At 38.2% G+C, this 21,901-nt stretch overlaps 2 protein-coding genes across 2 annotated transcripts in view; both read left to right on the plus strand.

Moving 5' to 3' along the window:
• The window catches only part of SMIM14 (small integral membrane protein 14), a 720,432-nt gene that overhangs the window by 332,822 nt on the left and 365,709 nt on the right, over positions 1 to 21,901 (plus strand). The gene's annotated exons all lie outside the window — the stretch shown is intronic.
• The window catches only part of PDS5A (PDS5 cohesin associated factor A), a 171,758-nt gene that overhangs the window by 59,915 nt on the left and 89,942 nt on the right, over positions 1 to 21,901 (plus strand). The window contains exons 6-13 of the mRNA XM_050790334.1: positions 912 to 1,038; positions 3,886 to 3,966; positions 7,117 to 7,257; positions 10,815 to 10,930; positions 13,883 to 13,977; positions 15,620 to 15,765; positions 19,793 to 19,944; positions 21,510 to 21,623. Coding sequence (XP_050646291.1) covers positions 912 to 1,038; positions 3,886 to 3,966; positions 7,117 to 7,257; positions 10,815 to 10,930; positions 13,883 to 13,977; positions 15,620 to 15,765; positions 19,793 to 19,944; positions 21,510 to 21,623 — 972 coding nt within the window. The remainder of the gene's footprint in view (positions 1 to 911; positions 1,039 to 3,885; positions 3,967 to 7,116; positions 7,258 to 10,814; positions 10,931 to 13,882; positions 13,978 to 15,619; positions 15,766 to 19,792; positions 19,945 to 21,509; positions 21,624 to 21,901) is intronic.

Below are 21,901 nucleotides of genomic sequence, written 5' to 3' on the forward strand. Positions count from 1 at the left end.
CCTTTTCTTTTCTTTCTTTCTTTTTTTTTTTTTTTTTTTTTTTTTTTGAGACGGAGTCTCGCTCTGTCACCCAGGCTGGAGTGCAGTGGCGCGATCTCGGCTCACTGCAAGCTCCGCCTCCCGGGTTCACACCATTCTCCTGCCTCAGCCTCCCGAGTAGCTGGGACTACAGGCGCCCACAACCATGCCCGGCTAATTTTTTTTTGTATTTTTAGTAGAGACGGGGTTTCACCGTGGTCTCGATCTCCTGACCTTGTGATCCGCCCGCCTCGGCCTCCCAAAGTGCTGGGATTACAGGCGTGAGCCACCACGCCCGGCCTTCTTTTTTTTTTTGATACGGAGTCTCACTCTGTCGCCCAGGCTGGAGTGCAGTGGCATGATCTCTGCTCACTGCAAACTCTGCCTCCCAGTTTCAAGTGATTCTTCCACCTTAGCCTCCCCAGTAGCTGGAATTCCAGGCGCCCGCCACCACGCCCCACTAATTTTTGTATTTTTGTAAAGACGAGATTTCACCATGTTGGCCAGGCTGGTCTCAAACTCCTGATGTCAGGTGATCCACTCGCCTCGGCCTCCCAAAGTGCTGGGATTACAGGCGCGAGCCACTGTGCCTGGCCTTTTTCTTTTTTAAAAAAATGTGAATTGAGGAAAACATAGTTTATTAGAAATTAGGTTTGTGTTTGTTTTTATAAAATACAACAATACCTTACAGCTGTTGTAATAGTCAACAAAAGGAGAAAGAAAATAGAGCCCCCCAAATTTCTCTGCCGTTATTGGCACTGTCCCTCAAGTGAAAATCCTTTACATGTGAGATTGTTGTTTTAAACTAGGAAGTTTAATTTCCTATTGGAAGCTTGAATTCTCTTATTCTTTTCCTCTTCCTCCTACTTATTCTTTTTTTTTTTTTTTTATAGCAATAGCCACAATAAGAAGGTACAAATGCACATGCTTGATTTGATGAGTTCTATCATCATGGAAGGTGATGGAGTTACTCAAGAGTTATTGGACTCCATTCTTATTAACCTCATTCCTGCACATAAGGTCTGTAAAGTATGAAGATATTAAAGGTTAATATTTAACAGTCATGCTACACATAAGAATGAACAATTGTTTTCAGGCCATTTGCAATCCCATGTAATTGTTCCCATGACCATTCTCCACCTCAAATAAAATAGGTTAACATACGTTAGTCTTGTGGCTATTATTTTTACAAAATATATTGATTAACATATCATGTAAGAGTTTCATTCAAGAAATTGAATACGGAACTGAAAATGTTTCGTATTCACACAAATAATCTGAGAATTGTAAGGGGTTAGGGGTGTTGTCTTTTTGGTTAATTGTGTTTGGAAAAGAAATGTATTTCCTCCTTATTAACATAGATGTGACACATAGGAGTTTGGATTTCTTTTCAGAATCCGTATCGTACCTTTTTCTTAGGTACTCTCAGAAAAAGATTTGGGCAGAAGCTGTATGGTTAATGTTTTTTTTTTTTTGAGACGGAGTCTCGCTGTGTCTCCCAGGCTGGAGTGCAGTGGTGCGATCTCGGCTCACTGCAAGCTCCGCCTCCCGGGTTCACGCCATTCTCCCGCCTCAGCCTCCGAGTAGCTGGGACTACAGGCGCCCGCCACCACGCCCGGCTAATTTTTTGTATTTTTAGTAGAGACGGGGTTTCACCGTGTTAGCCAGGATGGTCTTGATCTCCTCACCTCATGATCCGCCCGTCTCGGCCTCCCAAAGTGCTGGGATTACAGGCTTGAGCCACCGCGCTCGGCCTGTATGGTTAATGTTAAGAAGAAAAGGATGATTCAGAGGTGTATCATTCTTCCCCATTTCCTTTTTCTATTTATCTCTACCAGATCCTCCTAAGAATCTGAAGGACTTGGCTGCCCTCAGGCTCCACCACTGGGCTCTACTCAAGCCTACCCCAGTGTTGATATTTGCCCTCCTGCTCTTTTCTTCTAATGGTTCAATAACCTGTTATCAGACATTAGAGGAAAAATATGTACTCATTCACAGAAAGATATAATTAATTTTAAATTATATTGAGTCTAAATATTATTTACATTTTATTCAAATGTAGTTTATAAAATTCTGAGACTGTGGCAAAGGAGAGTATATTTTGGCAGATTAAGACAGTATATTTGGTTTTTATATGCTAGGTAAGTAGGTTGGTGGTATGTTTTTGGGAAGGGGTCTCACTCTGTCACCTAGGCTGGAGTGCAGCGGCACAATCTTGCCTCATTGCAGCCTCTGTCTACTGGGCTCAAGTGATCCTCCTACCTCAGCCTCCCAAGTAGCTGGCAATACAGGCATGTGCCACCATACCTGACTTTTTTTTTTTTAAGTTTTCTTTGTAGAAACGGGATTTCTCGGCTGGGCGCGGTGGCTCAAGCCTGTAATCCCAGCACTTTGGGAGGCCGAGACGGGTGGATCACGAGGTCAGGAGATCGAGACCATCCTGGCTAACCCGGTGAAACCTCGTCTCTACTAAAAAATACAAAAACCTAGCCGGGCGAAGTGGCGGGCGCCTGTGATCCCAGCTACTCGGGAGGCTGAGGCAGGAGAATGGCGTGAACCCGGGAGGCGGAGCTTGCAGTGAGCTGAGATCCGGCCACTGCACTCCAGCCTGGGCGACAGAGCCAGACTCAGTCTCAAAAAAAAAAAAAAAAAAAAAAACGGCATTTCGCAATGTTTCCCAGGCTTATCTCAAACTCCTGGGCTCAAGCATCTCCCGCCTTAGCCTCCCAAAGTGCTGAGATAACAGGCATGAGCAACCACACTGGGCTTGAGAGAATTTTTATTAGTAGTAGGAAATAGACTTCTTTTAATAAATAGAAATGTTAACTTAATTTTAAGCAAATCTTGTCCTTTGCCAGTGAAATAAAAGTGTAGAGCAGGGGTCAAGAAGCTATGGCTTGTTAGTCAAATTTGGACCATTGCTTATTTATGTAAGTAAGATTTTATTGGAACACAGCCATGTTCATTCATTTTCATTTTGTTTATATCTGCTTTCATGCTACAACAGCAGAGTTGTGTAGTTGTAGCAGTGATTTGTATGACCCACAAGACCTAAAATATTTACCATGTGGCCCTTCATAGAAAAAGTTTGCCGACCCCTGGCCTAGAGTGTAGGGTTTCCTAGCCTCATTTTGGAAGAGGTGTGAGATGGTGGTGAATGAATCTGTTTGGTCCAGAACTTCAAGATATAGCGGTGTTACTCGGTGTTATTCAAAACAAGAATTCCCTTTTCAGGCATTTACTCGGTGTTATTCAAAACAAGAATTCCCTTTTCAGGCATTTTAAAAAAATTAAATATGTATTTTCTAAGGTCCTTCTCAGATCCTTTAATTTATTTGAGTACATTGGGACTCTTTAAGCGGAAGCATATTATTCAGCATTTCAAAAATATAATTGATCAGTAACTCTGTTTATTTGAAACACTTACCAGGTCTACTCTTCTCCAGAGCAAGCATTGATTAAACAATGAAATAATTGAGCATGTTGTGTTAGACTGGGGAGTGTATGTGTTTAAGATACATGGGTGTAGTTGTCAGTTTACATTGGTTAACACATAAAAACCAGAAAGCATTAGGTCTATTTTGAGTTTAGTAAAACTTAATATAGGGTTGTGCTTTTGCTAACTAATCCATTTTAGTTTTTGATTAATAAATGAGTTTGATTTGCGACGTCTGCATTTAAGACCACTTGACTAGAGGATATTTGCAAAACCTTGAAGAGAATTCAGTTATTTTTATTTTTGCTTCGTATTTTAGTGAAGAAAAATTCGTATTTTATTACAGATTTGAAGACTACAGTATTCTAGTGTTGCTATCTCATAAATTAACAAATTCATTTGTAACTTTCCATGTTTTTATTATTTTTCAGAACTTAAATAAACAGTCCTTTGACCTTGCAAAAGTGCTATTGAAAAGAACAGTCCAGACTATTGAGGCATGCATTGCTAATGTATGTATTTCTTTCTGTGTTCATTCTATATTTTGTAATTCTTAATCCTTTGTACTAATTTATTAGAACCTCTTACATAGAAGTTTATTTAGCTTATAAATGTAGAAGAACTTATGTCCAAATGTGACCAAGGTTAGAGAAATGCAGCATAAGCTTCATGATGTTGTTTTTAAAGGGTGGATGTTACTATAAGAAAAGTTGTCTGCAACTCCCATCCCCTTATCTGCATTTGTATTTATATTTATTTCATTGTCTCCCAGATGTGCTGATCTCTTTCATTTTTTCTCTACATCTTTATCCTTGGGTCTTTGTGTCTCTCTTTATATATTTTCTTCTTTGTGTCTTTTGGGTCATTCTTCTGAAGTCCTCTAATGTTTCTTCCTTTTTTTTTTTTTTTTTTTTTTTTTTAAAGATTACAGAGATTTATTTAGAAAATTGGTTGTTTTGGCTGTTGTTTTTGGCAAACATTTAAATACTTTGAGTAATGAAAGATTGTGATAGTTGCTATATAGTAATAGTTTAAAAAAACTGTACTGAGGAATTTGTTCTGGGTTTTTTTGTTTTTACTAAAAAAGTTAATAATTAGGAAAAAAAGTTTGCAATTTCACTACCTTATAACAACTAATTCCATTGTACATTTGCTCATATTTATAACTATTTTCCCACATACTTTATGAAAACAAAATTTTTTTTTTTTTGAGACGGAGTCTTTCTCTGTCCCCGAGGCCGGAGTACAGTTGTGCAATCTTGTCTCATTGCAAGCTCCACCTCCCGAGTTTACGCCATTCTCCTGCCTCAGCCTCCCGAGTAGCTGGGACTACAGGCTCTCGCCACCATGCTCGGCTAATTTTTTGTATTTTTAGTAGAGACAAGGTTTCACCGTGTTAGCCAGGGTGATCTCGATCTCCTGACCCTGTGATCTACCCTCCTGAGCCTCCCAAAGTGCTGAGATTACAGGTGTGAGCCACTGCACCCGGCTACTTTATGTAAAATTTTTATTGTCTTACTTGTATTTACATATTTTGACATTCTTTTTAAATATATAAGAATGACTGTAAATGTTTCTTGATATGTATTTCCTTATTGTCATAGATTTAGGTCTTTTCAGTGTTTCTTTCCTTTCCTAATCATCTTTGTGAATCTTAACATTTATGTGTTGTTGAATTATTTTCCATGGATAAAAATACAAAGAGGCTTTTAATTTAAATGTTATCCTATTAGTATTGCTTGGATTGCTAAATTAATATTTAAACAGATTAAACAATAATGGTACTAAAGAAGTGTCTGTCTTCAGCCTTGAATACATTTCTCAATTCTCAGAAATAACCATCCCCAATAGGTTTTCTTATATCCTTTCAGAAGTAGTATTCTATGCTTTTTTGTGTGTGTGTATGCATATATTTTGATAAAACTGTCTTCTTCATTATTTTCAACGTCTGCATAGTAAATATGAATTTTTTGGTATTATTCTTATGCAATGGGAATGATTTTTTTTTTTCCTTTTTTTTGGAGATGGAGTCTCACCTTGTTGACCAGGCTGGAGTGCAGTGGTGCAGTTTCAGCTCACTGCAACCTCTGCCTCCCAGGCTCAAGTGATTCTCCTGCTTCAGCCTTCTGAGTGGCTGGACTGCAGGCATGTGCCACCACACCCTGCTAATTTTTATATTTTTAGTAGAGATGGGGTTTCACCATGTTGGCCAGGCTGGTCTTGAACTCCTGACCTCAGGTAATCTGCCTGCCTCGGCCTCCCAAAGTACTGTGATTACAGGTGTGAGCCACTGTGCCTGGCCAATAATGAGCATTTTCTAACTCTTAATTTATACTGCTTTTCAAATTATGTTACTACCAGAAATGTATGCTTGTTTCAGTTGTGTACAATTGCCCCTGGGACATTTTAAAAATTGAATTATTCTGCATTTGTGGCGGTCGTGGTGTGCAATGCTGGTATCTTTTAATCTGTGCTCTTGGCCTTGTATACTCTTTATTTCCCTCTAGCATTTAAAAAAAAAATCAGTTAGCTTTTGTATTACCAACTTTTTGTTCTTTTTGTCATGCGAGCCAAAACATATTTGACTTTCTCTGAGTATTAAAAGAACCAACCCAACAACAACAAAAAATCCTTCCCCTTTAAATACTCTTTATTACTAAACTCATGGAAACATTATTCTGATTTTTTTTTTTTTTGAAACAGGGTCTTGTTCTGTCCCCCATGCAGGAGGAGTACAGTGATGTGATCACAACTCACTGCAACCTCGACTTCTTAGGGCTTAAATGATCCCACCTGCCATGGCCTCCTGAGTAGCTGGGGCTATAGGCATGCACCACCACGCCCAGATAATTTTTTAATTTTTGTAGAGTCAAGGGTCTCACTGTGTTGCCCAGGCTGGTCTCCAACTCCTGGGCTCAAGATTGTCATGCCTTGGCTTCCCCAAAGTACTGGGATTATAGGCGTGTGCCGCTGTACCTTTGATTTTTTAAAAAATCAAAGGTTGAGGCCAGGCGCAGTGGCTCACACCTGTAATCCCAGTACTTTGGGAGGCCAAGGCTTGTGGATCACCTTAGGTATGGAGTTTGAGACCAGCCTGGCCAACATGGGGAATCCTTGTCTCTACTAAAAATACAAAAATTAGCTGGCCGTGGTGGCGGGTTCCTGGGGCTGAAGCAGGAGAATTGCTTGAATCTCAGAGGTGGAAGTTGCAGTGAGCCGAGATCACGCCACTGTGTTCCAGCCTGGGCGACACAGCCAGACTCCATCTCAAAAAAAGAAAAAAAAAAATCAAAGATTGAGACTTTGTAATATTTCTCTGCTACAAGGAAATTTTTCTAAAGTCCTTTGTAATGAACTACACAAACGGTCTAAATTGTTTTAATGAAAACAAAGATTCCTAGAAAAGTCCTTATTTGAAATATACCCAACAAACCAATTTTGGTTTTTGCTTTTCTCCTTGTAACATTCATGATTTGATATTATTAGGAAATTATTTCTTCCGCTGTTTAGATGATTGTCCTATTGTATATTAGTAATCACACATGTATTTGTATCACCTCCTTCAATTGTATGTGTAAAACCTAATTGTATAGTTTATAAAAATGTATCCATGTTTTTAAGTGAACTGGATGTTTTATTTTTGTTTTTAATGTCTCTTACAGTTTTTCAATCAAGTCCTAGTGCTGGGAAGATCATCAGTAAGTGATTTGTCAGAACATGTATTTGATCTGATTCAGGAACTTTTTGCTATAGATCCTCATTTATTATTATCCGTCATGCCACAGCTTGAATTCAAACTAAAGGTAAGATTGACCAATTTTCTTTTCTATTTTGTTTTTCATGTTTTTCTTATTTCTAGAGCAAGTACAATGTAAAATTGACCAATTTTCTTGCCCTTTAAACTTTCCAGGAAAAATGTATACCGCATAATTTTTTGGTAACTGCAGAAGAATAAAGTATGACTTCAATTTATCTTTTTCTTTGTTTTTTTTGGACGGAGTTTTGCTGTTGTTGCTCAGGCTGAAGTGCAGTGGCGCAGTCTCGGCCCACTGCAACCTTCGCCTCCTGGATTCAAGCGATTCTTCTGCCTCAGCTTCCCGAGTAGCTGGGACTATAGGCGCACACCACCATACCCATATAATTTTTATATTTTTAGTAGAGACGGGGATTTGTCATGTTGGCCAGGCTGGTCTCAATCTCTTGACCTTGTTATCTGCCCACCTCGGCTGCCCAAAGTGCTGGGATTACAGGCATGAGTCACCATGCCTGGCCACAAAATTATAATACTTCTAATTGTTAAATATCTCCTGATAATCACAGTGACACAAGCAATAGATAGGAAAAATGGTATTATCTTAGAATTTTTTTTTTTTTTTTTTGAGACGGAGTCTCGCTCTGTTGCCCAGGCTGTAGTACAGTGGCGCGATCTCGGCTCACTGCAAGCTCCGCTTCCCAGGTTCACGCCATTCTCCCGCCTCAGTCTCCAGAGCAGCTGGGACTACAGGTGCCCGCCACCGTGCCCGGCTAATTTCTTTTTTTTTGTATTTTTAGTAGAGACGGGGTTTCACCATGTTAGCCAGGATGGTCTCGATCTCCTGACTTCGTGATCCGTTCGCCTCGGCCTCCCAAAGTGCTGAGATTACAGGCTTGAGCCACCGCTCCCGGCCTATCTTAGAAATTTATAGTACATGTTGGTATTAAATGGTATCCATTATTAGGTAGATATGTTTTAGAACATCCAAAGACTTTAAATGGAATCCTAATATGGTATTGCTTACAATTTTATGACCTTTTCATGGTACAGATTAAGGACAGAAATTTGACTGTCCTAAAAATAGTATATCTATTTTTTATAGACAACTGAGCAAGTAATTTGTAATTCTTGCTCCTTTGATATTTGTAAAAGTTTAATACTGCCTTGAAGTCTTGGGCTCAAGTGATCCTCTTGTCTCAGTCTCTTGAGGAGCTGGGACTATAGGTATACCTCACCATTCCTGGTAATATATATATATATATTTTTTTTTTTTTTTGGTTGAGAGGGGTTCTCAATATGTTGCCCAGCTGGTCTCAAATTCCTGGCCTAATGCAATTCTCCTGTCTTGGCCTCAGATTACTGAGAAGGCATGAGCCACTGAGTCTGGTCAAGGAGTGTATTTTGACTTTTACAAATAGCAGAGGGGCGAGTTTTCAGTTAGTTTTACTTCTGTGGTTAATAGATGTTAAATGTCACCTCGTTTGAAATAATCACCGATCTACTAAAATAGTTACTTGCTATTAGAATAAAATTTCCATATATTATTTCATATTTAAGGGACAGATTACTTTTTCTTTAAGAAATAAATCATATTGGCTAGTAAATTGAACTTATTAGAAGGTTGTGCTACTCTGCATTATTGTCACCTTGCTTGAGAAAAATTTTGTCAAAGAAAATCAGGCTGGGCCAAGTGCCGTAGCTCGTACCTGTGTAATCCCAGCACTTTGGGAGGTGGAGGCAGGCAGATCTCTTGAGCCCAGGAGTCTGAGACCAGCTTGAGCAACATGGTGACACCCATCTCTACAAAAAATACAGAAATTAGCCAAGGATAATGGCACACACCCATAGTCCCAGCTACTCAGGAGGCTGAGGTGGGAGGATGGCTTGAGCCTGGAAGGTGGAGGTTATAGTGGACTGAGGTTGCTCCACTGTACTCCAGCCTGGGTGATAGAGCCAGACCCAGACCTTGTCTCACAAAAAAAAAGAGAAAGAAAATCAGGCCAGGTGTGGTACCTCATGTCCATATAATCCCAGCATTATGGGAGGCTGAGATGGGAGGCTTGCCTGAGGCCAGGAGTTCAAGACCAACCTTGTCAACGTGGTAAGATTCTGTCTCTATAGAAAAATAAAAAATTAGCCAGGTGTGGTGATGCACACCTGTATGTCCAGCTACTCAGGAGGCCAAGGTGGGAGGATCACTTGAGCCCAGGAGTTCAAGGCTGCAGTGAGCCATGATCATGCCAGTGTACTCTAGCCTGGGCAACAGAACAAGAGTCTACCTCTTTTTTTAAAAAAATCATTTTTGTCATTTATAATTAAAATAGTTAATACTTGATGTAATTTTCATTTTTACATTGGTTAAGTGTGCCTGTTTTACCCACAAAACCCCTGTTCTTGAGCGTTAAAACATTCATAAGGAAAATATTTTATCCTGTGGTCTTTATTTTTCTATTTTTACTTCTCTTTTGCCAAAAATATTTTGTTTATTGGATATCTGGTATTGCTTTAGCCACATATTGTATGTGAACACCTAAAAAAAAAAATTAGCAGTTGCTTTTAGATGTTGTGTTTATTTTCCTAGCAAATATGATTTTTGAAAAGTTTCACACAACATATGGTTTCAGAATAACTTATTTTACATTAAAGCGTGGTATCACCACTGAAACTGAAACAGAATTTTTATCACATATACTGTTTCAGGATAAGAAAATAAGAGACTCTTACTAGAAAACAATGAAGTTTTGCTTTTTTATAGTATTTAAGTTGACCTTCAGATCGTCTTTTTGATTCTTGGGCTGCTATTAAAATGAGTTTCCACGAATCATGAAATTCTGTAGTATCGTATTCACCAGTCAGTAGGGGATTCTTCATTAAAACTTTGTATATCGGCCAGGCGCGGTGGTTCATTCCCATAATCCCAGCACTTTGGGAGGCTGAGGCGGGTGGGTCACAAGTTCAGGAGTTCGAGACCAGCCTGGCCAAGATGGTGAAACCCCATCTCTACTAAAAATGTGAAAATTAGCCGGGCGCAGTGGTGGATGCCTGTAATCCCAGCTATTCGAGAGGCTGAGGCAGGAGAATCTCTTGAATCTGGGAGGCAGAGGTTGCAGTGAGCTGAGATCGCGCCACTGCACTCTAGCTTGGGAGACAGAGCAAGACTCCTCAAAAAAAAAAAACTTTGTATATCAAAACTTGAATTGATGTGTATTTATGTTGGAATGTAAATTGCAGATTTCCTATAAAGTAAGCTTATTAGGGTGGTAACTGTAGCTTTGTCCTTCATAGACGTTTTTATAGGGTTCGTAATGTTAAAAGTGAATCATATGTCTGTATTTACAATGTCCATAACCAGTGTATAGAATGCAGTTAATCAGTGAAGTAGACATAAATTAGCAGTTGAGAAGGTGTGAAATAAGAGCAAAAACCCAGATGATCTAACATGAAATCAAATCAATTTCTGCATAGTAAATGAGGACATATGATATTTTAAACTTCTCACAGTTATAAGCAGAAATATGAAATTGTATCTTCTTGAGAATGTTTCAAGATATTTTCTGTAATCTGATGAATAAAGCTCAAGCTTCACTTTCTGTTTTCCCTTCTTAGAGCAATGATGGAGAAGAGCGATTAGCTGTTGTTCGACTTCTAGCTAAATTGTTTGGCTCCAAAGATTCCGATTTGGCAACACAGAATCGTCCTCTTTGGCAATGTTTTCTTGGAAGGTAAGAGAACATATAATTCTGATGTTTATATTTTGGAAAATAGTCAGTAGGGTGCAGTCCACCTGATTAAAACTATACATATCAGAACTTTCTTTGATAGATGTTGGTTTCATTGTCATCTGTGTTGCCATCCTTCTTATGGAATAAATTGTAGGAAAAATTTTTTATGGAGAAAGCTTAGTATTTTATCTGTGTAACACTTTTTAACTTCTTGTTAAAATAATGTCATGGCCAGGCCTGGTGGCTCATACCTATAATCCCAGCACTCTGGGAAGCTGAGGTGGGCAAATCACTTGAAGTCAGGAGTTCAGGAAACCAGCCTGACCAACTTGGTGTCTCTACTAAAAATACAAAAATTAACTGGGGGTGGTGACCGGCACCTGTAACCACAACTAGTCAAGAGGCTGAGGTGGGAGAATCCTTGAACCCGGGAGGCGGAGGTTGCAGTGAGTGAGATCGAGCCACTGCATTCCAGCCTGAGTGACAGAGTGAGACTCCATCTCCAAAAAAAAAGAAAATTAGAATACATAGACAGCATTGCAGTATATTCTAAGTCTTAAGATTTTTAAATCATGAAGCTGAATACATACAGATCCAAATTTAAGAACCTGTGCCATTTGTCAGCCTACCAACTTTTTCATTTACTAGTGCTTGCCTTTTGGGTCTGTAACTTATCTGAACACACTGTATGCTGTTTTTTAACTAATTTGGTATAATTGTATAATTTTTAAATGGAAAATATTATTGCCCTTAACTCAGATAGTTTTTAATGTTTCTTCTCAAGAGCTTAGAATGACTGAATTCTATTTGGCTTGGTAGTAGTGTTGACAAATTTATGAAATTCATTACATTCCTCCTTGCGTTCCATTTACCTGTTTTGCTTTTAAAGCTGATTGGAAAGTAGATATTTACTATTAATATTCTGGAGATGTTTGAGATTCCCCATTATTTAGTTCAACTGATTCAGAAGTTGGCGCCAGAATTTTTCTTGATGTAAATTCACCACAATAGTTCTCATACTAATCCTAGGTTCTGAGAAATCTCTGACAAGGCCATAATGCTATCTTAGCAGTTACTTGCCCAGAACATGCCATTTTGAAGGCCTTATAGGAATAAATGCTAAATATTTGAATAGCTAAATGTGACTCCATGAGAATTTTGAATGGTAGGAATGAAGCAACTGCACTTTCAAAGTTGTGGGGGAAGGAATTCCCTATCCCAGGATGGACATCAAATATTTTTTGTAAATAATTTAAGCAAAAATGCAAGGCTTCATTTTTACTTGGGTTACTTATGAAAATGAAATCACCCGTAGTAGGTTTCTGACACTGATTATTTTACACTCACTGCTAACTGTAGTGGTGTCTCTGATCCAGAGAAACAATTCATAGTCTGCAGTATTATTTTCCATAATTATAACTTACATATTTTCCATAATTAAGTGTTTTGAGACTTTGTATTTACTTGATCATTAATAATGTATAATTTTTCTCTGCCAGCTAGAGAATTATAAATCCTAAATGCAAGATTTTATTAAGACATGAAAATTATATCTGGGTAAGAAAGTAGGAGGCCATAGACATTAAGACATTTATTAAACAACTTTCTTTTACTTGGTTATTTCATGAGATCATTTCAAAAATAAAAATATTTCCAGCTATTTCAGATCACATTATTTATCATTAATCAGCATATTTTAAAAGTTGCCTAATAATCTTTTTAAATTTGAGGGTTCCTTACCTTATCCTTAACATGTGCATTTTTGAGTCTACATATTGTGTTGCGTGTTAATTGAATTTGTACACATACTAGACCTTTAAAAGAGCATTGTAATACAAGGTGGTGCTGGCCAAAAGAAACTGACGTCAGGCAGTGCAACACACATTTTTTTTTTTTTTTTTGAGACGGAGTCTTCCTTTGTCGCCCAGGCTGGAGTGCAGTGACGTGATCTCTGTTCACCGCAACCTCTGCCTCCCGGGTTCAAGCAATTCTCCTGCCTTGGCCTCCCGAGTAGCTGGGATTACAGGCACCCGCCACCACGCCTGGGCTAGTAACACATTTTCTGCACTCATCTTTGAACTTCCAGATCTGCCCCTTATATATGGTTTGCTCTCTACCTCAAGTTCACCAGTGTTTGTCTCATATAAACCTTTTGTCTTGTTTTGTTTTGAGACAGGGTCTGTTACCCAGGTTGGAGTGCAGTGGCACAATTATGGCTCACTGCAGCCTCGACCTCCCAGGCTCAAGCAGTCCTTCTACCTCACCCTCCCGAGTAGCTGTGAGACTACCGGGGAGTGCCTCCACGCCCAGCTAATTTTTGTGTTTTTTTGTAGAGACAGGGCTTTGCTATGTTTTCAAGGCTGATATTGAACTCGTGAGTGCAAGCAGTCCACCCACCTCAGCTTACTGAGTAGTAGCTGGGACTACAGGGGCATGCCACCATGCCTGCCTAATTTTTGTATATTTATAGAGACAGGGTTTTGCCATGTTTGCAAGGCTGGTCTTAAACTCGTGGGCACAAGCAATCTGCCTGTCTCCGCCTCCCAAAGTGCTGTGATTACAGGTGTCAGCCACCGTGCCTGGAATCTCCTATAAACTTATTCTTCAAGAAGATTTTGTGTGTTTTGAATATTTTTACTTTGTAGCATAATATTAAGCTCTCAAATTATAACTCCATAAAGTGTATAGTTTGGTTTGAGGGATGTGTTTGTTTATACTGTTTTTTGTTAGTTTTAGCATGGTAAAGAAATTGTTTGTGAAAATGTTTTTGTGAAATTGTGTCGTTTCACCTTGTAGTGTACTTTATATTCTTCCTCCAGAATACCTTAGCTCATAACAAATTATCTAATCAGTAACTATTGTTGTGTATAAGCATTTTCATGTTAGATATACCTGATTTGAGAATAATTTTTTTGCCTTACAATTAATGTTTAGCAATCTTTTTCTATGTAGATTTAATGACATTCATGTTCCTGTGAGATTAGAAAGTGTGAAATTTGCCAGTCATTGTTTAATGAATCACCCAGATTTAGCGAAGGATCTCACAGGTAAGTTAGCTGGTTTATTAGAGATATTAGCATAATCATAAAACTGTTTTGTAGATACAGCTTGTGACCTAACTTCACTTTCCAGCTAGATTTTAACTCTAGTATGGTCTCGGGTTTTCATTTGTTGTACACTAAGAAATGATTTCATGTTCATGTAATAAAATTACACTTAAAATCTTTTTATTTATTTGTTTGTTTAAAAGAAAGGCTTTCAGTCCTGGGCTCAAGTGACCTCTCACTTTGGCATCCCGAGTATTACAGGCAGGTGCTACAATGCCCAGCTTAAAATCTTCATATTTTAATCCTTTGAGATTTTTTGAAAATCATAATTTAAGGAAGTAGCGTATTTCTTAAGACATTGGATTTGGGTAGAAATCATTAAGTCTATTTAATTAAATATAGTGGCATTTAATAATAAGTGGGAACACGATTATCTTCTGCACTAGACTAGAATTTTTCATTCTTTTGAATCTAGAGCATTTAAATCTACCTGTTTGGTAGCAGCACATAAGTGGTTTTATCAACAGGCTGTTATTTACCAAAAAGAACAGGGGAAACAACATTTTTTTGTTTAGATTTAGTTTGTATTATAAATTATTTAAGAATTTTTAAAGATATTATAAAATAGTCTGGATTTTATATTGTGTAATTTGCAGGTATATACCTATCAGTTAAATTGCCATAAGCATTTTCACTGTTTTTCTTTTAAGCCTTTTAATTTGTAACTGAAATTCAAACTGACATAGATCAGATACTGCATTGTGAATTGACTTTTCCAGGATAACTGATGAAAATACATTATTAAAATGTCACTATAGGCGTCGTGGCTCACGGGTGTAATCCCCTGCACATTGGGAGGCCAAGGCAGGTATATCACTTGAGGCCAGGAGGTCAAGACCAGCCTGGCCAACATGGTGAAACCCCATCTCTACTAAAAATACAAAAATTAGCCAGGCATGGCAGATACCTGTAATCTAAGCTACTCGGAGGCTGAGGTACGAAAATTGCTTGAACCTGGGCAGCAGAGGTTGCAGTGCACCGAGATCACTCTATTGCACTCCAGCCTGGGTGACAGAGTAAGACTGTTTCAAAAAAAAAAAAAGAAGTAACTATAAAGTATTTTATTTTATTTTATTTATTTTTTGATACAGGGCCTCACTCTGTTACGCAGGCTGGAGCGCAGTGGCTCGATATTGGCTCACTGCAGCCTTGACCACTGGGCTCAAGTGATCCTCCCTCCTTAGCCCCGCAAGTAGCTGGCACTGCAGGGCCAGGCCACTACACTTCTGGCTAATGAGTTTTTTTATTTGGTAATTTTCATATAGATGGGGTTTTGCCATGTTGCATAAGCTGGTATGAACTCTTGAGCTTGTGTGACCTGCCTGCCTCAGCCTCCCTAAGTGCTGGTATTACAGTTGTGGGCCACTACACCTGGCCAACTTTGGAGTTTTAAGTGCAGTTTTGTGATTACAGTAGAGTACTGCTGCTGTAAAAATAACATGATTTAATTTCATTTCATATTTTATAAACATTGCTTTAGTATGGACAAAAACTTAACGTATTTCTGTTCTTTTTTTGCCATTCCAAATCATGACAAATTACACAGCTAACATTTAGCCTAAGTTTTTTTCTCTTATTACAGAATATTTAAAGGTTAGATCACATGATCCAGAAGAAGCTATTCGTCATGATGTCATTGTTACTATAATAACAGCTGCCAAGAGGGACCTGGCCCTAGTAAATGATCAGCTGCTTGGCTTTGTAAGGGAAAGAACACTGGATAAACGGGTAAAATCTGAGGCATTTTATTCTTCTGTAATTTACTGTTTAAATTGCTAAATACAATTGGGTACCATTTTCTGTTACATTTAATGTCTTTCTGTGTGAAAATCAAATTAATAACAATGATAAAGAGCTCCTAATTTGTATGTTTCCTGCATATCTTTTAATTATCCTTATGAGTAAATACATGAGATTCTATACTTTTTGAGATCTTAAGCATGGGTTTCTTTTCTAGCATACCTTTATAAGAGAACCACTAAGTTAATCAAAATTTTACCTTTTTATTTACATGATGAGTTTCAAAAGAATAACAATTGATCATATATTCTTATAGTTAACGTTTTCACATATGACTTTCTTGTATAACTTAGCTGTGTCTGTCATTCATTGAACTAAAGAATATCACTTCCTAAGAAAGTGACGTTTACATAGTGATGTACCAAGCTAAGGACGATAGTGATGGTTACATGTTTAGTTATTTTTCCTGTGATTTTCTCCATTTGATGCAGTTGAAAATATGGATTGCTGGGCGCGGTGGCTCACGCCTGTAATCCCAGCACTTTGGGAGGCCAAAGCGGGTGGATCATGAGGTCAGGAGATCGAGACCATCCTGGCTAACACGGTGAAATCCCGTCTCTACTAAAAATACAAAAAATTAGCCAGGCGTGGTGGCGGGCGCCTGTAGTCCCAGCTGAGGCAGGAGAATGAGGCAGGAGAATGGTGTGAACCTGGGAGGCGGAGCTTGCGGTGAGCCGAGATTGAGGCACTGCACTCCAGCCTGTGCAACAGAATGAGACTCCATCTCAAAAAAAAAAAAAAGAAAACATGGATTGATAAGGAAAAGGATAAGTAGTGCTAAGAATACAACTAACGAATAGGGTCATGTGTAAACAAGAGACATACCTGTAAGGCAGGCCGATTAGGCCTAACATTTCTAACATGTTTCATGATTGCCTTGCAACATACTATTATTTTATTTGAGGTGTAGTTAAAAATTACTTTCCTCTGCAAATGACTATTATAGTTTCAGGGTAGAAAAATAATTGGTTTTGGTTTTAAAATATAGAAAGAGGTATTATTTAAGTTTTTACTTTTAAAATTGTCATAGGAGCCAGATGTTTAAAAAAAGGTGGATACTTTTTAACTTGTTCAACAGTGTTAGTAATTCTAACTTTGAAGATTTTTTTTCCCTTGGCTTTAATTTAAATGAAATTACTCTCCCCCTAGTGGTTATTTGACATTCCTCCCTTCCCCCTTTTAAAAAAGTTTCACTACTATTACAGTTTTTTCATAGTTTCAGAAAGTTGAATAAATGAATCTTCCTAACTGAAACTGTACGATGTGGTAACAGTAACACCTACTGGATATTTTCTGACCCAGATTTTGGTTTAATAAGTTAGATGACCTTTATAGCCTTTCTGGAAAAAAAAAATTATTTTGTCTCTAGAAATTTGGGAACAGGATTTCATCTTAAGATTTTATTGCTCGTGTTTTTTTTTTTATTTCATGTAAGAAATGTCAAAATGCTTTTGCTAATCTGTTATATAGGGACAAAATTTTATTCCATCTAATAAGTGGCCTAAAAAATGAGAAAATGATACAAAACATTTATAAGAAAGTATTGACTTAAATACACCAAAGATAACATACTCCCACCCACCTCTCTTTTTTAGAGGTGACGTGTTGCTATGTTACCCAGGCTGAACTTGAACTCTTGGATTCAAGTGATCCTCTTGCTTCATTCTCCTGAATAGCTGGTACTGCAGACACCCACCACCACACTCAGCTGCTTCTGCTGCTGCTTCTGCTTCCTCTTCCTTTTCCTCCTCCTCCTCTTCTTCCTCTTCCTCATCTTCCTCATCCTCCTCCTTTTCCTCCTCCTACTCTTCCTCCTCCTCCTCTTCTTTTAATACACAGATACATTTTTTTACTACTATTTTTCTTACATCTTATGATGATCCTCATTCTGAGTTTTTATGGTCTCCTTTCCTGTCTCTTTTTTCACAGCCTTTCTTTCCTACCCTATTAAACCTTCCCAACCTCTAAAAGTCCCAAAGAGTCTTCTGCTAACTAGCTAAATCGTTTGCCTTTTAGGCTTGCAAGGTAAGGGCGTTCACTTACGGTGATCACTAAGGTCTTTTTTTTTTTTTTTTTTGAGACAGGGTCTCACTTTGTTGCCCTGGCTTGAGTGCAGTAGTGTAATCTCAGCTCACTGCACCCTCCTCTTCCCAGGCTCAAGTGATCCTCCCACCTCAGTCTCCCAAGGAGCTGGCACTACAGGTGTGCGCCACTACTCTTGGCTAATTTTTGTATTTTTTGTAGAGACGGGGTTTCACCATGTTGCCCAAGCTGGTCTCGAACTTCTGGGCTCAAGGGATCTGTACCTGTTTCTACCTCCACCTCCCAAAGTGTTGGGATTACAGGCGTTAGCCTCTTCTCTCTTTTGGGAACTCTTTAATTTGATGTTGAAATTCTTGGACTGATAGTTTGATTTTCTTATCTTTGTTGTTTTACTTCATCTCCATTTTTAATTTCCAAAAGCACCTCTCATTATCTAATTTTTCCTTTTTTTTTCTTTTCTTTTTATTTTTTAAATCATTTTCCTCAGGTTGAATTATTAATTTTTCTAACTTCCTTTCTCCCTGCCTCTTTTCCTTTTTTTCTTCCCTCCTTTCCTTCCTTTTCTTCTTCCTTGCTTTCTTCCCTCCTTTTCTCCCTGCCTCTCTCCCTACCTTCCTTCCTTTCTTCCTCAGAGGAATTGAGTCTTATTTTATGGTGTAAAATCTTATCTCCCTGAGAATATTTGAAAGTGTCTTCTACTGCCTGTATTATCTCTGTTTCTGCTGAGTCCTGTTTTCCTCTTCTGGCCTGTTTGTTTTAGTCCCTCTCGTTTACTGTTGAAAGCGTTCCTCAAAGGTCTGATGATCCTTGAATATTTGGTCAGTTTTTTGTTTTTTGTTTTTTTGTTGAGACAGAGTCTCACTGTGTCGCCCACGCTTGAGTGCAGTGGTGTAATATTGGCTCACTGCAACCTCTTCCTCTCAGGCTGAAGTGATTTTCCTGCCTCAGCCTTCCAAGTAGCTGGAATTACAGGTGTGTGCCACCATGCCCAGCTAATTTTAGTGTTTTTAGGAGAGACTGGGTTTCACCATGTTGACCAGGCTGGTCGTGAACTCCTGACCTCAGGTGATCCGCCCGCCTCAGCCTCCCAAAGTGCTAGGATTACAGGTGTGAGCCACCATGCCCACCCTTGGTCAGATTTTTAACTGAATCCCTGCACAGCTGATTGGAAGCTCTGTGTGAGTAGGCAGGTTTTGTCAGCTTGTGAGCGTATTTTTAGAGTGACTGGGTAGTCAGCCAACTCAACTCCTAGATTCACTACAATTTTAGATTTACTAGGATTTTAGATTCACTGGGTAGTCAGTTCCCCAAGTCCTGAGCTCAAGTGATCCACCTGCCTTGGCCTTCCACAGTGCTGGGATTACAGGTGTGAGCCACCGTGCCTGGCCCAGAATTCTTGATAGTGAACTTTGTTCTTATCCGAAGTTAACATCTAAAGGGATGTAACTGGCAATTAAAACATTCCAGATAATAGGGGTTTTGTTTGCAAGGAAAATTATAATCACCTCTAAAACTTGGTGAATTTTCTTTCAATAGAATCAAATGAAATCTCCCGTAAGATTATTACTGGTTTTCAAGGGAAATAAAAAATCACTAGCCTGTAGTTCTAGCCACTCGGGATGCTAAGGCAGGAGGATTATTTAGCCCAGGAATTTGAGACAAACCTAGGCAACGTAACAAAACCCCATTTCTTTAAAAAGAAAAAAGTAGATCATTAGCAATATTTGCATTGGAAAATTTCTAAATAGGAACAGATTCAAAATTGTTTGTAAAGCCTTTTATGAAGAGAAATAATGTGCCAGTTTATAAAGGCACACATAAGATTGTACAACCTAATGAACCCAAGGCAATCTTTGGAAATTAGTACAGAGTTTTGTTATCTTTCTCATCTAATAAATTTTATGCTTTTTAGTGGCGAGTAAGAAAAGAAGCTATGATGGGTCTGGCTCAGCTTTATAAGAAATATTGTCTTCATGGTGAAGCAGGAAAGGAAGCTGCAGAGAAAGTCAGCTGGATAAAGGACAAACTTTTGCATATTTATTATCAGAACAGCATTGATGACAAGTGAGTTTAATATGTTGGTAGAATGATTGAGTATAAAACTACTTTTTACTTTAAAAATATCTAATATTTTAGTAATTTCTTATTTTTATGTATTTACTTCATAAATAAAATTAAGTTCATTCAACTTGATTAGTCATTTATTTCTAAGTTTAGAGATAACTTTTTACATATTTTTATATACTGTGTTTAAACAAGACTCTGTCCGTGATTATAAGGTAGCCTTTTAATAGTGAAATAGGCATGGACTTTGGAGTTAGAGACCAAATGTTCACTCTGCCCTTTATTAGATGTGTATTCTTACAGAGGTTCATTAACTTCTTGTGCACTTCAATTTTATATAAAAAGGAAAAATAATAATGCCTTTCCTATAGGATTATCATGTAGATTAAATAAAATAAAGAATGTAAAGCATCCTAGCCCAATGTGTGGCAAGAGAGTACTATTCAGTTAACTACTAGTTACTTTCCTTTTTACACCACTACCAATAGAGGAATTACTAAGTTGTTTTCATTTTCTGAATATTATTTGTAATTCTGTATTGGATCATACAGATGATACTTGGTTTGTGCAGCATAGTTTCTTTTGTTTAATTAAGCTAACTTCTTTGGCATCACTGGATATATATTTCATTTGTTAATTAAGAGACCTTGTATATTTTTAATCCAGTGATGTTAAATAATAAAAGCAAGAAGATACAAGCAATATGCACTAGCAAGAAGGATATTCCAGTATTGGTAAGGAATTTAGATTATGGAGAGAAGAATGATCAGATATACACAGGAAAAACTACATTTTCTGGAAGTAATATGAAGCAGGGGGGACCCTGTTTTTAACTATGTGACAACATGGGAAATGGGCTGAACTGGAATCAGAGGAAATTAAGGAGTTTCTTGAGAATTAGCTCTACTGTGGATCATAGCTTTATATGTTACATTAATGAATTTGCTGTTGTTCTAGACTGCTGAAGAGTAGGTGGAACAGCCTAGCACCCTGTATTTAGGAATAACATTTAAACCTTCTAGAACAAATGTTTCGTACTGACAAATTATAAAGCCACGGATAGTAGCCATGTCTCTGAAGTTAAACTGTACTGAATGTTTTCCAAGGAAGGAAGTCATTATAAACTGATAGCTTCCATTGTATGTGCACACAGAGCTATTATCTTGATATGGTATCTTGGCACAAGATGGTTAAAACTTAAAATGTTGGCTGGGTGCGGTGCCTCATGCCCGTAATCCCAGCACTTAGGGACGCTAAGGCAGGTGGATTGCCTGAGCTCAGGAGTTCCAGATTAGCCTTAGCAACATAGGGACACCTTGTCTCTACAAAAAATGTAAAAATTAGCCGGGCATGGTGGCACACGCCTGTAGTCCTAGCTACTGGAGAGGCTGAGGTGGGAGAATTGCTTGAACCTGCGAGGCAGAGGTTGCAATGAGCCAAGGTCGCACCACTGTACTCCAGCCTGGGTGACACGGCAAGAACCCTGTCTCAAAAAAAAAAAAAAAATTGCTTCTTAAAAATAGAATAATTGTGTCACTTAGGTTTTTTTTGTTGTTATTTCCTAGACTGTTGGTAGAGAAAATCTTTGCTCAGTATCTTGTCCCCCACAACCTGGAAACAGAAGAGAGAATGAAATGCTTATATTACTTATATGCTAGTTTGGATCCAAATGCTGTAAAGTAAGTTACTTTTCAAATAACTGCTGTATTTCCTAAGGATTTCATAAAACTACTTCATCTTATCTAATTAATTGTTACTGATTGGGTTGTTGCTGCTTCTATAGTTGAATCAAGAACCTCAGGTAAATATTTATCAACAAAATATTATGATTTATGTTCAGGTCAGTTAACACCAAAAGTATTCTTATTCGTATATGTGAAGGCGTGTTTGGCAGCTGGGTCAGTAGTAGGATGGTTTCAGGTGTTCAAATAAATGACCATGTCAAAATACCTGTGGC

This window comes from Macaca thibetana, chromosome 5 (assembly GCF_024542745.1).
Source record: "Macaca thibetana thibetana isolate TM-01 chromosome 5, ASM2454274v1, whole genome shotgun sequence".
Classification (NCBI taxonomy): domain Eukaryota; kingdom Metazoa; phylum Chordata; class Mammalia; order Primates; family Cercopithecidae; genus Macaca; species Macaca thibetana.